At 36.1% G+C, this 19,419-nt stretch overlaps 3 protein-coding genes across 4 annotated transcripts; 2 read left to right on the forward strand and 1 right to left on the reverse strand.

Moving 5' to 3' along the window:
* Positions 1–3,497: 3,497 nt before the first annotated feature.
* Positions 3,498–5,392, forward strand: LOC109002752. 2 transcript variants are annotated; one of them, XM_018980634.2, is made up of 4 exons: positions 3,498–3,738; positions 3,853–4,035; positions 4,214–4,429; positions 4,905–5,392. In XM_018980634.2, the coding sequence occupies exons 2-4, from the start codon at positions 3,859–3,861 to the stop codon at positions 5,139–5,141; spliced, it is 630 nt and encodes a 209-aa protein (XP_018836179.2). In that variant the 5' UTR covers positions 3,498–3,738; positions 3,853–3,858; the 3' UTR covers positions 5,142–5,392. The 2 variants fall into 2 exon arrangements, with proteins under 2 accessions (XP_018836179.2, XP_018836178.2); XM_018980633.2 differs by lacking the exon at positions 4,905–5,392 and having other exon boundaries at positions 4,214–4,823.
* Positions 5,393–7,027: 1,635 nt separating this feature from the next.
* On the reverse strand, positions 7,028–7,525 carry LOC109013113 (RING-H2 finger protein ATL51-like). The gene has a single exon (XM_018995080.2). The coding sequence runs from the start codon at positions 7,523–7,525 to the stop codon at positions 7,028–7,030; it is 498 nt and encodes a 165-aa protein (XP_018850625.2).
* A 1,444-nt stretch (positions 7,526–8,969) lies between these two features.
* On the forward strand, positions 8,970–17,281 carry LOC109013099 (intracellular protein transport protein USO1-like). The gene is made up of 9 exons (XM_018995048.2): positions 8,970–9,174; positions 9,885–10,085; positions 10,601–10,723; positions 11,803–11,840; positions 11,928–12,096; positions 12,477–15,782; positions 15,891–15,989; positions 16,148–16,284; positions 16,867–17,281. Exons 1-9 carry the CDS (start codon positions 9,091–9,093, stop codon positions 17,117–17,119), a joined length of 4,410 nt encoding a protein of 1,469 aa, XP_018850593.2. The 5' UTR covers positions 8,970–9,090; the 3' UTR covers positions 17,120–17,281.
* Positions 17,282–19,419: the final 2,138 nt, after the last annotated feature.

Here is a 19,419-nt window from a genome sequence, read left to right on the forward strand (position 1 = left end):
TACAACCTCCGTTGGAGTGCTCTTAGATTTGAACCTATAGTACTTTATATATATGATTGAAACCTAAATTGCATTATTGGTTTAATTTAATGACAATTCGTGCTGGTAGGTACGCCAACTATGCATGTTGCTATCTAGTTTGAATGTGATAGCATTATTAATTTATAATATGTAAATTTTCTGAATTACAGCCAATTAGTTTTTATTAATATTAGTATGTCGGCCCGAGACATATATACATTATATATATATAATTGAAAAATATATAATGGTCTAGTCCGTGGAAATTCTTTTCCATTAATTTTCCATTTCTGTTCAGAATTTCAAGGAAGATATATATATATATATATATATATATATATAATTGAAAGAGGGTGCATAGCTTAATTAATTTGTGGATTAAAAAAATGATCCAAATTAAAATTATTTATGATATATACGTGAGTATAGTACCGTACTCTGCACTGACTCCAAAATAAGCATACTATAAATAGAGAAGTAGTACGTATATGTCCCAGCTAGCTTGGGTTAGCTAGGATGATGATGATGATGCAGCTAGCTAGCGCCTGATAACTTTTTGGAGATCAACCACATGTCCCCCAGCTAGCTAATTACGTTAGTTGCAGTCTCGTTAAGACATTATATATATAAAAAAGAAAAAAAAATATTTATTTATAATTGATTATTTTTTGTGAAAATATTATTTTTTATTAAAATTTTTATCACAAATAATCAATTACAAATATATATAAATTTTTTCTTATAGTGAGATCAGATGACGGAACACTCCGCAAAAACATGCAGCCTCCACTCCATGCATCGACTCAGCGATTTATATATGTTAGCTATGTTACGTAGGCTGCTTTGGTTTTTGGGTTAGAGTTGAAATTTGAAAAGAGTCTTTTTGCATTATTATATATATGTTTTTATCGGAGGATATATTATATTATAACCTCCATTCAAATTTTATCCATGACAACAATTATATATAATCTAGATCATCCTCAACTTCATGAAAGTCTGCATGCCATGTGGCAGAAATACATGATGCATGCCATGTGGAATACTGAAGATTATGATTGAATGACTCATAAAGCCAACCTCGTCTATTTTTACTTAGAAAAATACGCAGAAAGAGATCGTGTTATGATAAGTCACACATGTTGCCAGCCTTGATTCCTACATAAAGGTGTTGCATGGAGCCTTTAATTAATTATTAATTAGGGTGCATTTTGTGGAACCAACATTAAATAATATATATATATATATCCACAGCTAATCAATTATATTCTTAATAATTGTTTTTTTACCAATTCAACAAATTTCAAATATATATAGTACTACTGAATTAAAAAGGAAATATTTATATATATATATTCATACATATTAAGTGATCATTGAAATTATATATCATGTGTTATATCCCACAAGCTGGAAATATTGATTTTTCTTAATTCAGATCTGCTAATGTCTATAGGTAGAATAAAAGCTAATTTGGGCTCTCACAATACGCGCGCATCCTAATTCTCGTGTCATGTCTCAAATTAAAGTACTACTTTTTCATGCGTATTGATGATGATGATCTCTCGATCACTTTGAGAATTCTCAAATTATTCCGTATATCAGAAGTACTCTTAAGTCTCTTAATTACAAAGAGTTAATTAATAATTAGTACGTACCAATAATATGATGGCTTTATTTAAGTTCCAAATATAATATATATATATATATATATATATATATATGTATCACCTAATGGCTCATGGCGCGCGACACCCAGCTGCTAGCTTCGTAATTAATTTGCATGCTGGCAGTCTCGGCGCTTAATTAATGAACACATTTTCTTTAAAAAAAAATAAAAATAAAAAATAGCTTGGACTGTAAGAAAAATAAAAGAAATAGCTTGGAAGAAAGTGCATGAGCTTGCTTGGATGAATCAAAAGGCATGCCGATTAATCTTATTAATTAATGCTAAATATATATATATATATATATATAGAGTAGACGTTACAATTTAAATAACAAATAAGGGGGGAAATAGAAAAGCCTACACAGCAGCTGTCATGTCACTTATTATCTTTTCTCACTAATTATTACTAAAATAAGCTTTTTGATATTTCATTTTTTAGAGAGCCTTCCTTAAAATCAAATTAGGAAAAACAAAATCTCATTGCCAATTCTAGAGTTTTTTTTTTTTAATTATGTTCCATTAGTACATACATAAAAATAATATTAAAAAATTATACTCTAACAATATTTAATTTAATTTTAATCTCTTATCATCCTATCACAGTTGTATAATCAAATGAGAACTAATAATTTGAAAGTCATCTTACAAATGTGATAGTAATTTAGAGGAAGTAAAATGTAATAATCCATGCAATAAGTTGGTAAGTGGATCGTGAATCTTTTTGTGAAGTTCCAAATAACATCACGATCAATTTTCATTGAAATACCGGATGCCATTATAACACAGAAGAAGATGGAGCCGGCAGCATGCATTTCATAGTTTTATATATTAGTTCGAAGTGTTGTATATATGTTTATTAGTGCTCACAATATTAATAAAAGGCAGTCTAATAGCTGATCATGACTCATTCTTTAACATAAAAACTAATCTCCTTTGACATGACATCCTACCTAAAATCATTTATATATATATATATATATATAAAGCACTGCTTAATGCGTGTTAAGGACAGCCCTTCAATCATTTGCCCGTCGGTATGATCTTTAGGTTTTAAAAGCTTGCTCTGAAGTGCTTATAATATAATGCATTGAAGTTATAAACATGGTTATACTTTTTTTTTTTATCCCCTTCTTCTTCTTCTTAGCTGCTTCTTCAGAATTTAGAGTGTTACCAATGAATTAATTTTGCTCAAGAAAAATCATGCAAAAGCAAACCTATTATTAGAGGAAGCCGAGCATTCGTGATTGAAAAAGGCCGATAGATATACAATATTTTTTTTATAATTTTTTAAATAATTATATTTTAAATGAGAAATATTTTTATAAAATAATTTATAAAAAGAATATTATTTTACATAAATATATCTATTTTAAAATATAATTATATAAAAAAGATAGTACATAAATCATTACTTTTCGTGATTAGGAGGTCATCATCACGAGCTACTTTCCACAAGCTTGGGATTAGGAGAAGAAAATATTCCCCAATTTTTGACATCATATCAGTTAATCTATAATTTAATAATTTACTAATACCAGAAAGTAAGGTGTGGGGTCCACGTACAAAGGGACCAATAAGATACTGCCGCGTGGAAGGTAAATAAACGTGGCAAAAAGGGAGGGGGGAGTGGATGCTTTTTGGAGTGAACAACTCTCTTGGGCCTTATGCGTAGCCAAGTGGCCGACCTCGTGCCAACATAGAGACGCAAGGAAAGATGCAAAGTAGCGTAAGAGCCAAACGCACCTATCTCTGTCTATTAATCCAACGGCTGTAGTTGGACTTCAGCCACCACATTTGCACTCAGCCGTTTGCCTGCCTAGGCGATGCCGCATTTGTTTGCGAGACTTTGGCCCTTAGTCTTGAGCGTATAGTTGTGTTCTTCAAGTCTAAGTTGTGGGTCGTTTATCTCTCTCCGACTATTTTCATCTCTGCGAGTCTGATCTCTTGATTTCTTTCTTTCTATCTACCATGATCCATTGAACCCAGAGGCCAGCAGCAAATCACATTCTCTCAGATACCCATTGTTACACATCCTAGCTCTGATAAGGGTAATAGTAATTATTCCTAACACCTCTCTCTCTCTCTCTCTCGCTGTGAATGGCTAGCATCATATAATTCCTTTCTCTTATTTCCAATATTACTGGTTTTGTTCTTTTTAACAGGACGCAATGTCGGTACCTCCATGGCTAGAGCCACTGCTGACCACTTCTTTTTTCTCCGTGTGCCGGGTCCACGGAGATGCTGCAAGGAGTGAATGCAACATGTTTTGTTTAGACTGCAATGGCGCCGATGCATTTTGCTTTTATTGTCGTTCTTCACGGCACAAGGATCATCAAGTCATTCAGGTAGCAGTACGCGCTCTAGCGCACATTTCCATAATTTTTTGTAACTCTTCTTTATGATCTGGCTTCCTCTTTTTTGTTTTGTTTTGTTTTGTTTTTTTTTTTTGGGTTCTCCATTTTATGGCTTTCACTCTTAGTTTATCGATCATTATTTTTGGTTTTGGTTTTGTTTTGTTCGTAGATAAGGCGATCTTCATACCATGATGTGGTGAGGGTCGCAGAGATTCAGAAGTTATTGGATATAAGTGGAGTTCAGACGTATGTGATAAATAGTGCCAGAGTTATGTTTCTGAATGAGAGACCTCAGCCAAAAGCTGCGAAAGGGGTTGCCCACATATGTGAAATCTGTGGGAGGAGCCTCCTGGACCCATTTCGTTTCTGTTCACTTGGTTGTAAGGTTAGCATTGATTTTCTAAAATATTCCCATCTCTCATCTCATCACTGCATTGTTCTCATCGATCAGCAACATCATTCACAACTCATCCTATGCTTATTATACCCATCACCTATATATGCCTTACTACCCACTTTCACAGACCTCTCACCCTCACCATCCCTATCATACACCATTGGTGAGGATTACAAGCTACCATATTATTCATATACGTTGACATTAATCAACCACGCCCATTTGTATATATTGTATGTATGTACATAGCATGTGCTGCAGCCACATATATATTAATCATCGTTAGCCTATCGCCATCACCATCGATCCACCAATTTATAAGCATCATTACAATCTCGCCATTAGTTCAGGAAAATTATTACTTTTCATTAATTAATTAATGCTACGTACCTTGGATCGAGTCTTGATATAATAATGTTTTTTTTTTTTTTCTGCTATATATATATATATATAAATGAGTTAGCTTGTGGGAATAAAGAGAAATGGGGATGCAAGCTTTAAGTTAGAGGCTATGAACGAAGAGCTAGTAATGGAAAGAAGGGAAGGGATGATGATACAAAGGAGACCAATGTCATCAAGAGAAGAAGAAGAATTGCGTGGAGGAGCACAACAAGACATTTACCCGTCCACGCCTCCTCCACCTCCTTCTACTGCAAGGAGAAGAAAAGGCATTCCTCACAGGGCTCCCTTTGGATCCTAATTAATATTCCTTTTTTTTTTTTTTTTTCAATCAACCTGATCTCATCATCAAACTTATCTTGCACGACCTTAAACGTACCCTTAATTTGGGGGGTATTTGTCCTGAGAAAGAATGAGGGTAGCCTTCGGTGGGGTGGGGTTGTCCAAAAGACAATAAAAGGTGTGCAAGAAAGTTCTCTCTGTAGAAGGGAGGGGATGGGTCCCAGACAACAAATTATCTCTTGTGAACAAGGCAATAATTCAGAATTGTTATTGATAGTTGCAAGTTGTACATGGCATTAAGAAATTAGAAGGCAGGTCTTCGTGGAGTCCGTTCTATAGTTTCCCAAGGGCCCACAACCCACATGGGCCGTTTTCATAAAGAAACAACAGCTTTTTATTGTTTATTACATTTAATGGCCTAATCAACTTTGTACCTGTGTTACCAAGTTTGGACAATTCCATCAAGTCCTGTTTTCCATTTTCGTTTTCTCATTTTCCATCAAGACTGCGTGATATTTATGTATTGCGTGAGAGATAGAGAGGGAATTTTGCTAAACAATTTAATAGGTGGAGCGGAATAATCAGATATTTAATCTTCTCTAAAACTTAATGGAAATTATTTGTGCGAATTAATATAATGTGATTTTTTTTTTTTAACTTCAGATCATAACTTATATTATTTTTTCCGATTAATGCATATGTCATGGATTAAATTATTGCTTCCTTAATAGACAATTACCGATTTAACAACTTTACCCAATTGTCGCCCGATTAATGAATTCAGCCAATCATAGGTCCAACAGCTAGCTAGCTAGCTAGCCTTGTATGATCATCATTATTACATATTTCTATATGTTTGATGTACAGATCATATAATTAGTAAATTAAATTAGTGGCAAGTATGGGTATATATAAGATTAGGAATTTAGGCATATCAACCCCGTTGGTTCATCTAACCTATGATGGGGGCCGGCCGGGGTGCATGCTTTAGCCAACCTTAAAATGCCAACTATAACTTTCTTTTGCGTCTGCATTTTTCTCATTTCCTCTTATTCTCTAATTACTGCTAACATCCTCTTTACATGACACACCAACTTACGACTTTAACTATTCTTCCTCTCAGCCCTCTCTCTCTCTCTCAGCGCATACATGTCCCATTGCCATATATTATATATATGCCAAGTTAGCAGACCACAAGGCCCAAGATCAGCTGAGATCAACCTCGGGCCCATTAAGCACGCACAGATACAAAATCAAATTTTCTTATTTTTTAATGAACAAATACAGTGAAAGCTCAACTCTATTGAGAATCGGTTTTAAAGATCGTGGGATTAATGCTCGCAGTGCCATTTTTTTTTAAAATTATTTAAAATGGATGCGATCCAGCTAACATGATTATCCAGATAGGAAGGAAGAGAATAGGAAAGACGAGCAGTTTGGCATGTCAAAAATTGTGTATGAGAAGCACTCTTTGTCGTTAATCTAAAAGACATCTCTGAAATGAGAGGAAATAGATTTGAAAATTCATTCTTAAGAGAAATACTCAAATCATACCATATTGTGATATATATTGGGAGGTACGTACAAAAACTTCATAATTTTCAATTAGTTTAATCTAATCAGTTGATGTTGGTATTGTAGTACAAGTGAACCCAAAACCAAAAAAGCGGGGAAATGGAATTAACAAAGTTATCCAATTCCTGCATATATATCAATTACATATTCTCAAATAGAAAATATACTTACAACCGTGAATTGCGTAACCGTCGCGTAATCGCTTTGAAAAAAATGAATAAAACATGGGATCTACATGAAAAAAATTAATTTTTTAATAATAGACCCTACTATTTTTCAAAACGATTACGCGACGGTTACGCACTTCACGGTTGTACGTAGAATTACTCGTCATCTAACTGCGTCACAGATGCTGTTGCAACTTGCTGATCTATACGGTCTACTACTCTGCATTGTAACATCTTTTATAGAGCATGAAGAAGAGGAAGAGGAAGTAGAAGCAGCCGAAACTGTTTTTTCGCTCTCTCCTCGTATGTTAATAGCGACATAAGATTGACCCATGGAAAAGGACCTTTTCAAACGTCGTGGCCGCTTTCCTTCCTTGGGCAACACAAGGGAGGCCGGACAGTGGCGAGGCAAACCGCCAGATCGCACATGCCTCCTCAAAGTGGAAGCGCTAATATTATCAACACCGTCATCACCTCCTTCAACATGAGCACTGATCTGAATCTCTATAGGCAAGGGGTTTTCCATAATTATTGGCGCAGCAGCCATGGGTGCTCGGTAAATTGGGCAGTTAAAATGTGCGGAGAACCATTTGTCAATGCAGGGAACATGGAAGGCATGCCTACAATAAGGCAACAATCTTACCGAGTCAGCCTCCACCATTTCTCCTAAGCAAACCGCGCATTCGCTTTGATCCACACGATCGAAATGACTCACCTTTAACATTGTTTGTGGAGTAACAGAGAATTGGGATTGCGGCCAGGACTTTTTGGTCCAACCCTGCAGGCATCTGGTTCAAGTGCCACCTACTACTGGCTAATTGTCGATGCTGCCGACGCCATAGGTAAAATCATACCAAAATGAGATGGTATGCTGCAATTGCCAGAGAGGTAAAGACTATGCCAGCCAAAGAGATTAGCAGTGGGGTGTAGAAAGACCGTGAAGAATGTGATGTGATCGTCATGGGTTTTCCAAGTTGAATTGTTCTTTGGTGTTCTAGTAGTAGTATTAGATTTAAATTGGACTGAAATATTCATGTGAAATACAAGAAGGGGTGTCATTTGATGATCACGGTGGTTCCAATCAATTAGTTTCGAGTAGTTTACGTTTGAATTCGTTCAAATGGGTATACGTGGCATTTTATGGGTGTGGAAGCTGACCAAGTGCACACATTGTGGTACAACTTCTGACAAGTGTAAGGTAAACATGGTATAATAGAAACTTTTAAGGTTTTCTTTATTAACTTTTTGCATGATTGGGTATTATATATGAATAACTATTGTTTTGTAGGACGTAACTAATCTATATATTAAACTTTATGTTGGTCCCTAAGAATTATCCACGTGGACTGCTGTCTGTCATGGGCACATAAACTTTTAAGCGACGTGCACCAAAGTTAGACGAGTAACTTACCAAACATGATCAAGGGGAGTTATCCCCTGGACCGGATCAGGAGAAGGGCTTGGGTCGAGCATATCTCAGAAGTCCAATTAGAAGATATGGGAGAAATTTAGATACGTGTGGTATATAACTAGGCTAGCTAATTGATCATGATTAAGGATGAAGAGGAAGATTGATATTGTCAATGGAATAATAAAAATTAAGCTGCAACAGAATTTATAAATGAATTGGCGGAGTAGAAGATGAATGCATGGGATGGAGACCATACCTATGCGGTGCTGCCATGAAATCATCGGCTTCTGCCAAACAACAACACTAATAATAGTATCTTTTTTCACCTTTGTTTTCTTATTAATTATATTTTAATCATAAAAATAAATTATTAATAATACATCAATTTATAAAATTATTATTTTTTTAATAAAATAATAATATATATATTAAATAAAATTACGTTGGACTATAGTCTATAACAACATCATACCCTTAAACTGTATTGCACAAGAGGTCGCGTCCTCTTTCACACACTCTCGTCTCTATGGAAGGAAAATAAAGTAACACCCTTCACAGCAATGACTACGTAACCATCTCTCTCTCTCTCCATGCTTTGTTTCTCTCGCCCTCGTTGATATTCTCTCCTCTCTCTCTCTCTCTCTCTCTCTCTCTCTGCTTTGTTTCTGTCGCACTCTGCATGGATATTCTCTTCTCTCTTTCTCTTTCTGATTTTATTGGTACTAAATGATAATGGCGTTTGAGGAGGTAGTGGTAGTTCCGAATTACTCTCTGGGTTTCCTTTAGTGAGAGAGTGGTTTCGAGCAAATTATACAATGTTCGCGCTGCACAACAAGAACAAGCATGCCAAATCAGGGTACATAGTTGATTTCAACTTCTCCCTCTTCAAGGCCCTCCAGGTCCATTCTTGTTTCTAAACTACTCTTGCTTCAAAATTAATTGTTAGTGCATCTTTCGAATCCTATATACACACACGACGTATGTATTTTGTTCAAAGTCCAGTGATCTTGATTTACAAGTATTTGAACAATGTGTAGTGCTATTCATCTGATCACCAAATGAAACATACAGTAATGGAGAACGTGATCAGATAAAGCTTTGGGCCAGTATTGAACTAATAAAACTGTAAAATTTAATTGAACAATGTGTCGTGCTATTCATCTGCTATGGGCCAGTGAACTAATAAAATTGTAAAATACAATTGATAAAATGGCAACACACCAGTCAAATATGGAAGAACTGTAATCAGATAAGGACTTGAAAAGTAATGGAGAAGGTAGACGCATATGATTCTCCCATACTCCTGTTCATTTTTGGTACCCACATCTCGTGCTTGTCCTAGTAGGAAGCTGATAATTTGTGCGCTTCCAATTTGGCCTGGAATTATCTTACAATATTACTTACTCCTGCATTTAATTTTTCATCAAACACTATTGAATGTTCAACTATGAAAATTATGAGGGTCCTCTTATTCTTTTCATTCAATGAAAAGTCAACTACCGCGATTTCAAATTAGTTGGATCCAATTTTTTAACCTGTATAAGCTTTTGAAGGATCTTCAGTCAATAGTCACCGACTATTTGATTACTACCGATTTTTTGTTGTAAAGGTTCCGAAAGGTTGGGACAAGCTGCTTATATCTATTTTCTCTGTCGATACCGGGAAAACGGTTGCAAAGTCGGGCAAAGCACTGGTGCATAATGGAAGTTGTCAATGGACGGATATATTATCAGAATCTACATGGGTTAATTCACAGGATGACTCTTCAAACGAGCTAGAAGAATGTTTCTTAAAGCTTGTTGTCTCCATGGTATTGGTGATGCTGCCCCCATACTCCTTTTTGTTAATTGTTATTAAATTTTTATTGTTCCTTTTCTCTTTCTAGAATGAGGATATAATATCCATGATTACTTAAACAAAACAAAAAAATCCATGACATTCTCTCTTTGCTGATTTTCGTTCTCTAAAAATATTGTGAATGTGCTTTTTATTTATTTTTTATATACGCTGGTTTTAATATTGAGAGAGTGGTTGGGAACGCTCCGTCAAGTGTCACATTGGTTGGATGAACTATGAAGTTTCATAGAAATGAATGAGTGTGATAAAGATGCTAGTTAAGTCCCACATTGATTTCTTACTCTATGGAATTTAAATTTATAATTATTTGAAAAGGCTCCAATTATAACCTTAATTAGTCTTTTTGTACAATCAATCCAGACATGGCTCGGCCTTTCCATGGGTCATTACAATTTCTCTATATCTTGTTTATTTAGTTTTTTTTGGCTAAAATTAGTTACTCAATTGATTATGATTTTCTTACTGCAGGGTTCAGCTAGATCTGACATTCTTGGAGAGGCTATTGTCAATATGACGAGCTATATGGGTTCAACTGCTCCTGTTCCAGTTTCACTGCCACTGAAAAAGTGCAACTATGGAACAGTATTACAAGTGAGTTGCATAATTTATGCTTTTTAATGCTTGGTGTTTTATTGATGTTTCCGCATTACACATATTGAAACAATTTTGGGATCCCATATTACTTAAGAAGAAGAAGTTGTTCTTTATAATGGTTTCAATGAGACTCCAATTGTATCATTGACTAGTCTTTTTAGAGTATAGATCATGTGGCTTGTGCTTTCTATTGAGACGTTACAAATGGTATCAGAGTCTATCCCAACCAGAAATATGAGACTTAAGCCATGCCACCTATGATGGAGTGGCCTGACAAAGAACATCGAGAATTTAAGGGGGGAGATTGTGATACCCCATATAATAAAGATAAGGATATGTAGTGTATGAGATCTCACACATTACTTGGGAAGGAAAAGTTCTTGTTCTTGTTCTTTATAATGGTTCCATTGAGACTCCAATTGTATCATTGACTAGTCCTTGTGGAGTATAGGTTATGTGGTTTGGGCCTTTCATTGGAGCGTTACAAATGCATCCTTAGAGTTTGGCTCAGGTGGTAAGGGCCTTCGTCTTGGTGGTATGCTCCTTCTAAGTCTAAGTTTCGAACCTTTGAGTGTAATCAATTTCTAGGAACCATCGGATTGGGAGAAGTTACCCTTGAATTACCAGGGGTGCATTTGTGAAAAACTCATTTTCCTCTTTTGGAGAGATATGGGTTAATTTTTCCCCGTGAAACTTTCATGAACTTCATAGTTGCAAGGTGTAACTTGAAAAGTCAAGGTCGAGAAGCTCATATATATCCAGGAGGAAAAAAAATGAGAATGCACTCAGATGGTTTTATCATCTCTGGTAAAGAGCAGATGATTCAGTAGTGATGAGTGCCGTGGCTTTATGATCTATTAAACTATATAATTGTAAAATGAAGCATAGTAAGAAAACTAACTAATATGATCCTAAAAGGTTGTTGGGACAAGGGTCTGTTCAGATTTCTCTCCGTCATTTCTCTTCCATTAATTTTAGGAGAACAGTTTGGCCTTTTACTAGTAAAAATATGCTTGTGCTTGCACTTTGAAACTTCTGTACCATCTAATAGTTTTCCTTGCATGTCTGATTTGAAGGTAAAAATTCACTGCCTGATACCAAGAATAAAACTCAGGTAGGAATTCTATGGTGGATGTTCTTCAACCTTTAATGAAATCATTAGCATCCTGCTTGTTATGAAGATTCACTGATCATTTTGCAGGGATGAAGAATCAAAAGAGATGAACTTCCGTATGGAAGATCAGGAAGCAAACTATCACGATGTGTACTCAAAGTCAGATGGATCTGGAAGCCCATTTACAAGGAGCCTTGGATCATCCTCTAGTAAATATTTGGGCTCAACCTTTCATCCAGGAGAACCTAGGAGTAGGGTATGATTTCATTTCCACTCAAAAAGAAGTTATTACCTTTATCACGTTAAAAGTTAACAAATTGGTATTTCAATCATCTCTCATCATTGGATTATAGTTCTTCTACTAACTTGTTTCCTCTAATGTTTGCTTTCTAACAAGAAATGTGATGCTAATGTTGGATGCAGTGTACTAAGTTTTTTGTTTTTAATATGTTATTAAAAAAACTTGATCGAAGCACTTATTTAATCACTAGCAATCAAGAGTCTCCTGTACTTTAGGCAGCAATTTACCCGACATGTATATTGGAGTGGGCACTTATTATAAGTTATTGCACTATTTACTATGAAGCAACTTTTTGTTAACATGAAACTTACATATTCTCCTCTACTTTGCTGTAGGAAACAAGCTTCTCTGAATCGGGTTCATATCACAGCTATGACTCGAGGGAGGGTTCTACTTCTATCGGGAGGGAAAAGTGCTCCCCGAGAAGCAACTTAAGTAGTGATGGGCACAGTCTGATCGGAAGACAAGAAGCTATGAGCCCCCAAAATAGTGGTTATTTGTGTAGTAATCCTGCTGGTGGTCCTTATCAATCAGATCATTCACCATTTGATTCACAGCTAAAGGGGTTAGGAAATCACTCCCAGAATAGTCAGCAAGAATTTGTGATGTCATCTTTGAATCCTTCTGGTTCTTCTAAAAGCCTTATGGAAGCTGCACAAGATACAATCGAAGAGCTTCATGCAGAAGCAAAGATGTGGGAGAGGAATGCCCGCAAGCTCATGCTTGATTTGGATATACTGAGGAAGGAATTCACAGATCAGTCCAAAAACCACGAGAATTTAAGCATGGAACTTACAGCTGCATATGCAGAACGTGATGGTTTAAAAAAAGCTGTTGAACAATTGAAATTGTCACTAGAGAGGCCAATGGTGCAACAAACAGAGACCGAGCATTCAAAATTGCAAGATGAAGGCATATCGCATATTCAAAAGGAATTAAAGGATGAATTGAAGTTTCAGAAAGAGTCCAATGCCGATTTGGCTATGCAGTTGCAGAGGAGTCAAGCATCAAACCTTGAGCTCGTTTCTGTTCTTCAGGAGCTAGAAGAGACCATAGAAAACCAGAAAATTGAGATCGAAAATCTTTCAGCACCACAATCAAAATTCGATGATATTGAAAACTTAATCCAAGTAAATACAGAGGAAAACAGAAATTTAATGCTCCAGCTGCAACACTTGCAGGAATCAGAGAAGAATTTGCAAGTTATGGTACAACTGCTGGAACGGGGCTCGGAGGAGAAAACTCGACCCACGAATGAAGGGAATTTAAACAAGCAAACTCACCTAGCAATCGAGACAGAATACAAAGATAAGTTATATACTAAGGATGAAGAAATCGTCAGTTTAAGAGCAAAGTTATGCGAGTCTCTCAATGGAAGATATTTCCCAGAAATGGGATCATTGAATGAAGTTGATGTGAATCTGATTGGACAAATGGAAGTTTCGAAGGAAAAAGTGCAGGAGCTGGAAAGGGAATGCAATGAGCTGACAGATGAAAACCTGGAGCTTTTATTCAAGCTTAAGGAAGCAACAAAGAATTCCATGGTGGGAGACACTTCTTTTGATATTCCAACCCATGACCTTTTAAATAAATCTTCTACCAGATTCAAGTCTGAAGCGACCGGACATAAATACATAACACAAACACCCGGTCCTGAAGATAAGTTAAAGAACAAAGACCTCAGGGAGATTGAATATAATAACGTTCTTCCAACTCAAGAACTGGAGAGTTTGAATATGGAATTGCAACTTAGAGTCATTGAACAAGGTAAGAAATTGACTGAAAAAGTTTCTGAGATTGCAAAACTTGAGTCTAAGTTGCTGTCTAAAGAAGAAGAGATTGGAGTTCTTGGATGGGGTCGGAATGAATTAGAGGCTAAGGTCTCTAACTTTCAAAATGAAAAAAACCAGCTCGAGGAACAAATGGAAGTTGTGCAAAGAGAGAGTGATATCACATCTAAATGCTTAAATGATTTGCGAAATGATTTGATGGCACTTAGCAGCAGCCTGGATTCCCATGTTTCTGCCAATAAGATTCTGGAAAGAAAATCTTCAGAGCTACAAAATGAAAAATATGAACTAGAGCTTTGTATATCGGAGCTTAAACAAGAAAATGTGCAGTTATCAGCGCTCATATCTGGTTTGGAAGATCAACTAAGATACTTGACTGATGAGAAGGACTCCAATCAATTGGAGTTAGAGAATTCCAAATCTTACGTTCAGCGTCTCCAAGATGAGATCTCTGAGTTAAAAATTGAGAGAGATTCTGAAAAGGCAGATATGAAAGAGAAGTTACAGGACATGCAAAACAGCTGGTCAAAAGCTCATGAAGAACGCGAATATCTTAGAAGTGCAAATCCAAAGTTAAAAGCTACAGCTGAGAGTCTCGTTGAAGAATGCAGTACTCTTAAGAAATCAAATCGAGAGTTGAGGAAGCAAGAAACGGTGCTGCACGAGCAATGTTCTTTCTTGGAGGCTAAGTTGAAGGAATCAGAGAGAAACTTTGCAGATTGCTCCCAAAGAGTTGGAATCTTAGAAGAAAATCTTTCTTCAATGCTGGTAGACATTTCCTCAAAAGAGAAAAGCCTTATTTCAGAATTAGATGCACTTCTTGACGATAGTAAATTAAAAAAAGAAAAATTTATTATTGGAGAAGGTTTGTCAAATCAGATGTATTTGGAGAAAAATCTTAAAGTTGAGACCCTTCAGCAAGAGGTAGAACACCTAACGAAGAAACTTTATGTAATTCATGAAGAAAAAGAGAGAATAGCTTCTGATGCCATGCTTGAAGTATCCAGTTTACGTGAGGATAACGCAAATCTAGAATCTGATCTTCAAGAATTTCAATCCAAAATGACATGGATCGAGAATGAACTCAACATCATAGGAATAGGATCTGGATCAAAGCTGCAAAGCCTGATGGATGAACTTTCTGCTTCGAAACAGAACCAGGAAGTGCTAAGGGCCAACCATGAAAAGGTGTTGAAGCTGTTGGAGAATTACAAAGCAGATGAAGAAAAATTTAGAACAACTGTGAATGGTCTTGAGCTAAGGCTCACAGTTTCGGAATATGCACGGGAACAACTCTTGGAAGAGTCTAAAGATTTGAAGGTTCGGTTGCAGAATATGGAAAATCTTCATGATGAAGTTTTGGCTTTCAAGAATGAGCTTCACGCAGCCAAGTTTGAAAAAGAGAGCCTGGAAGCATCACTGCAGCTAATATCTGGGGAATGTGAAGATTTGAAGGCAGAGAAGAGCTTACTGGTTGAAAACATCTGTACATTGCAGAAGGCCATGTCTGAAATAGATGAATGTAAGTGTAACAGAGTTGGATCGGCAGAAAAGCTTCTGCAGATGGATTGTGGTCGAATGGAAAAAGAGGCATTATGTGTTCATGATGCTGAGCTAAATAATGAGCTCAGCCAGATCAGGATAGCAAACAGGCAGTATCAGTGGAAGATACAACTACTTGGGGAAGAAAAAGATCAGGGCATAAAAAAAGCTCAAGCACTTGAAGAAGAATTAAAGCTGATGAAGGATGGAAAGCTGGATCAGAGGCAGTCCAGCAGTAACAAGATTCCAAGCTTTTCTAAAATTGATTCTAAAGTTACTCCTGTCCATGAAGATATGAATCCCATAAAGGTCAGTATTTCTTCCTCAGTTGCCCATTAATATAGTCAACAATAATTAGTTAGCTTTATCACTTGTGCATTGATTTGGAAGAATGAAACGGTTAAGAACTCTTGTCAGCATCGTGATTCTAAAAGGAGGCAATCCTGGAAGAATGGTGAGGTACAAGAACTTGTAAAAGATCAAAAGAAGCTTTATAGCAATCAATATCAAAGAGTGGTAAGACATCTGAATATTCACTCAATTCAATTCTGCCGCTATAGCTATTGATACTTGCATGATAGTATCTAATTACAACAGAATCATTTGTGTGTGGGTCATTTGTCTAACTTTTATGGAGCTCTCTCTCTCTCTCTCTCTCCCCTAATTCTTTGAAGGAAAATGGTGGCAATGAAAATCTTGATGGAAGTCCTCATGCTGTTGGAGTCGATCCGGCTTCAAAGCTTCAGTTGCTTGAGAATGAACTTGCTAAGGTTATGGAAGAAAACAAAGTATATAAAGCTCAGATTGACAGGTAAGTGGAGCACAATGCCTTCAAAACACATGTATGTGCATATAGTTATGCTTAGCATCCTCTGTATATGCTTGTAGTGATTTGTAGTGCAAATCTTTTTCCAAACGGTGCAACAAGAAAAGGCTTTCCATTTTTAGTTCCTTGTATGCCATGAGATTCTTCTTATTAATTCCAACCAATTTATGAGAATACAAATATTGTTTTCAGTAGTTGAGATGCCTGAATTTGATGGTATATATCTGGTCTATAGATGAATGAAAAAACCATATAAAGTTTATTCTTATCAACATCAGCCAACAACAATTTCTAGTTTTGCATTGGTAAAACAAACTAGCGGAAACAAACTTTTCAAAAGCACAAGCATTGTAGGGAAGCAGTCTGACGGTTTTTCTTTTTCTCGGCTAGCAGTCTGAGGTTTAAATCTGATTATCCAGCAAAAAACAACAATGAAAAAGAGCGTAATTCTTCGATTATGGGAAAATAGCATATGCCTTTCCAGCCTTTGGAGCATGCAAAATATATAAGTTGTACTCAAATTTTCTAGTCATAACAGAATTTCTCTACATTTACCTACCCCTGCAGGCTGCTGTCTGAGTGCCCAAGCCGCCAAGCAAAGGTTCCTAGAAAATCCACAGATGAAGATGAAATAGTGACAAAAGAAAGTACTGGACGCACAATATCATCACTAGAGGCAGAGTTACTAGACATTCGGGAGCGCTACCTTCACATGAGCCTTAAATACGCTGAGGTAGAAGCTCAGCGCGAGGAACTTGTGATGAAGCTGAAGGCAGCCAAGAAGGTGAATAGGTGGCCATCATTAAACTCATTACCTTAGGTAGCTACCAAATTTTTGTACTTCTTTTCAGGTTTGCTTTTCTACGAATATTTTGACGGAATCAACAATTTAAGACTCTGAATTATAGTAAATTAAGGAGAATCATACACATACACCCCCAGCTGAAGCTTGTAAATGATGGAACAATTGAAGGATATTGATTGAAATGAAATACCAGAAATGGAGCTAAAGAAATAATTGAATTTTTTATTTTTTATTTTTTGCCTTCTCTAATGTGCTTGATGTTGGAAAATGGAGTAGCCAGTAGCTAAAAATTTAGCCGGGAAGGTCCATTACTTACAATCAGTCGTCCTTTACATATATATACATGTATTGATATATAAACAAGGAAAGTAATGGATAAGGAAACAGAGTGATAGCAGCAGGCTGTAGACGCGGACGTGATCACGCTGGAATCATGCATGGGCCGTGATCTTCTCCAGCAGCTACGATGGTGGCTTGATTAGTGGGATATCACTTGCACCTGACCTACTCTTGAACAAGGTTTTCTTAAGTAATGCAACAAAAATGGAATATCAAATTTTATATTCGTATTAAACTACCCTTCAATTATTTCTGCCTCGTCCTTTGGTACAGTAGCTATAAGTAAAATGCAAAGCACTTATAGACCGACCACATAGGTCATGAAAACTATATCCGACATTCTTATAATGCATAATGCAACTTATCTTTCTAGCGGTCACAGTGTAGTTGATGTTGGAAATGTAAGTGGAATAAGCATATTGTTTGTTTTGGTATAAAATAATATTCCTCCAAAGCTTCCTTAAAGGTAGTGGGGTGTTCATCCGGGTTCCAACCCGGATATACCCGGACCGGGACCTGGGTTTCAAACCCAGGCTGGAACCCGGACTGGGTTAGTCTGGGTCAGAACCCGGATGGATCTAGGTTTTTGAAACCCAAAAATCTGGGTTCCAGGTTGTATCCGGATTTTTTATTTTTTATTTTTTTGTAAAAGCTTTTATTTTATTAATTTTTTTTTCTAAGAAGTTAAGTTCATGAAACGCATAATATTTGTGTTCTAAAAATATTAAATGCATGTAAAACAAAAAAGCAAATCCAATATTCATCTATGCATGCATCACAATGCAATCCACTACATATTACACTATTGGTATTTATAAATTACATTACCAAACACAAAATTACAAGAAATGAGTTACAAAATCAGCAGCACAGTCTTTCCATCAGTAATTTAATCTCACACCAAAGAAGCTGGCCAAAGAAGCCTTTGCTGACATTTCATTAGGAATTTTTCCAAGTTTGCCTAACACAAATTGCTTCATCCTAGCTGGGTTATCTTCTATCTATTTCTCTGCAAGATAGATACATGTAAAAGAAAATTGTGATAATGCTAAGTATAGATTCTAGTAGAAAATTGTACTAAGATATATTATCTTTGAAGATCTATTTAGTCATGGACTTAAAAAAAAAGATGTTTATCACTGAGTTTCATTTTTAAATCAATAATGGGAAGTTGTAACTCTTGTAAAGAATTTTCAAACATGAAAAGTCTACATTTTTTTTTCTATTAGTATTGCTGCATAACAAGTCAAACTTTTCAAAAATACAGGTAGAAAACATTCTGTTTGGCTCTCAAGAAAACAACCCATACCAAGGCACACACAAGAGAGAGAGAGAGTTCCATACCTAGACGTGCTAGAATGGGGAAAAGGTCTACGAGGTCATGTGCAGCATTTGCTCCTCTTCTTCTTCCTAGATCTTTGGCTGAAGAAACTTAAGATCTGGACAGATCAGTAGTGAAAAACGACTCACGTTAAAGAAAAAAGAGGAGATCTAAGAAAACATTAATCCATCACTTTCACCCAAAGTCTAAAACCCATCACAACCGAATAATCATGTTTATAATATATATGGAGTAGCTACTTCTTATCTATTAAATTCAACTTCAAAATTTTCACCGACAATAGCAAATCTTCTAAAAACAAAGCTAAAGAGAAAGCATTGAATCTCACAATACTTTCGTTGAAATCAACAAAATAAACTCAAAATCAACAAACAGAGAACAAAACATACAAAGAGAAGAAAACATACCCACGGATGAAGACGATGGCACGAGGATCTAACCCATAAAAATACTCCTCAAATATTCAAACATTCTCATCAAAATAAACTCAAAATCAACAAAGAGAGAACAAAACAAACAGAGAGATTAAAACATACCCAAGAATGAAGACGACGACACAAGGATGAAGAAGACGCTTTGATCGGTAGAGGAGGCTAGGGTTTCGACGTGAGAGCAAGAGAGAGAAAGCAGGTTT

Source organism: Juglans regia, chromosome 4, assembly GCF_001411555.2.
Source record: "Juglans regia cultivar Chandler chromosome 4, Walnut 2.0, whole genome shotgun sequence".
NCBI lineage: Eukaryota > Viridiplantae > Streptophyta > Magnoliopsida > Fagales > Juglandaceae > Juglans > Juglans regia.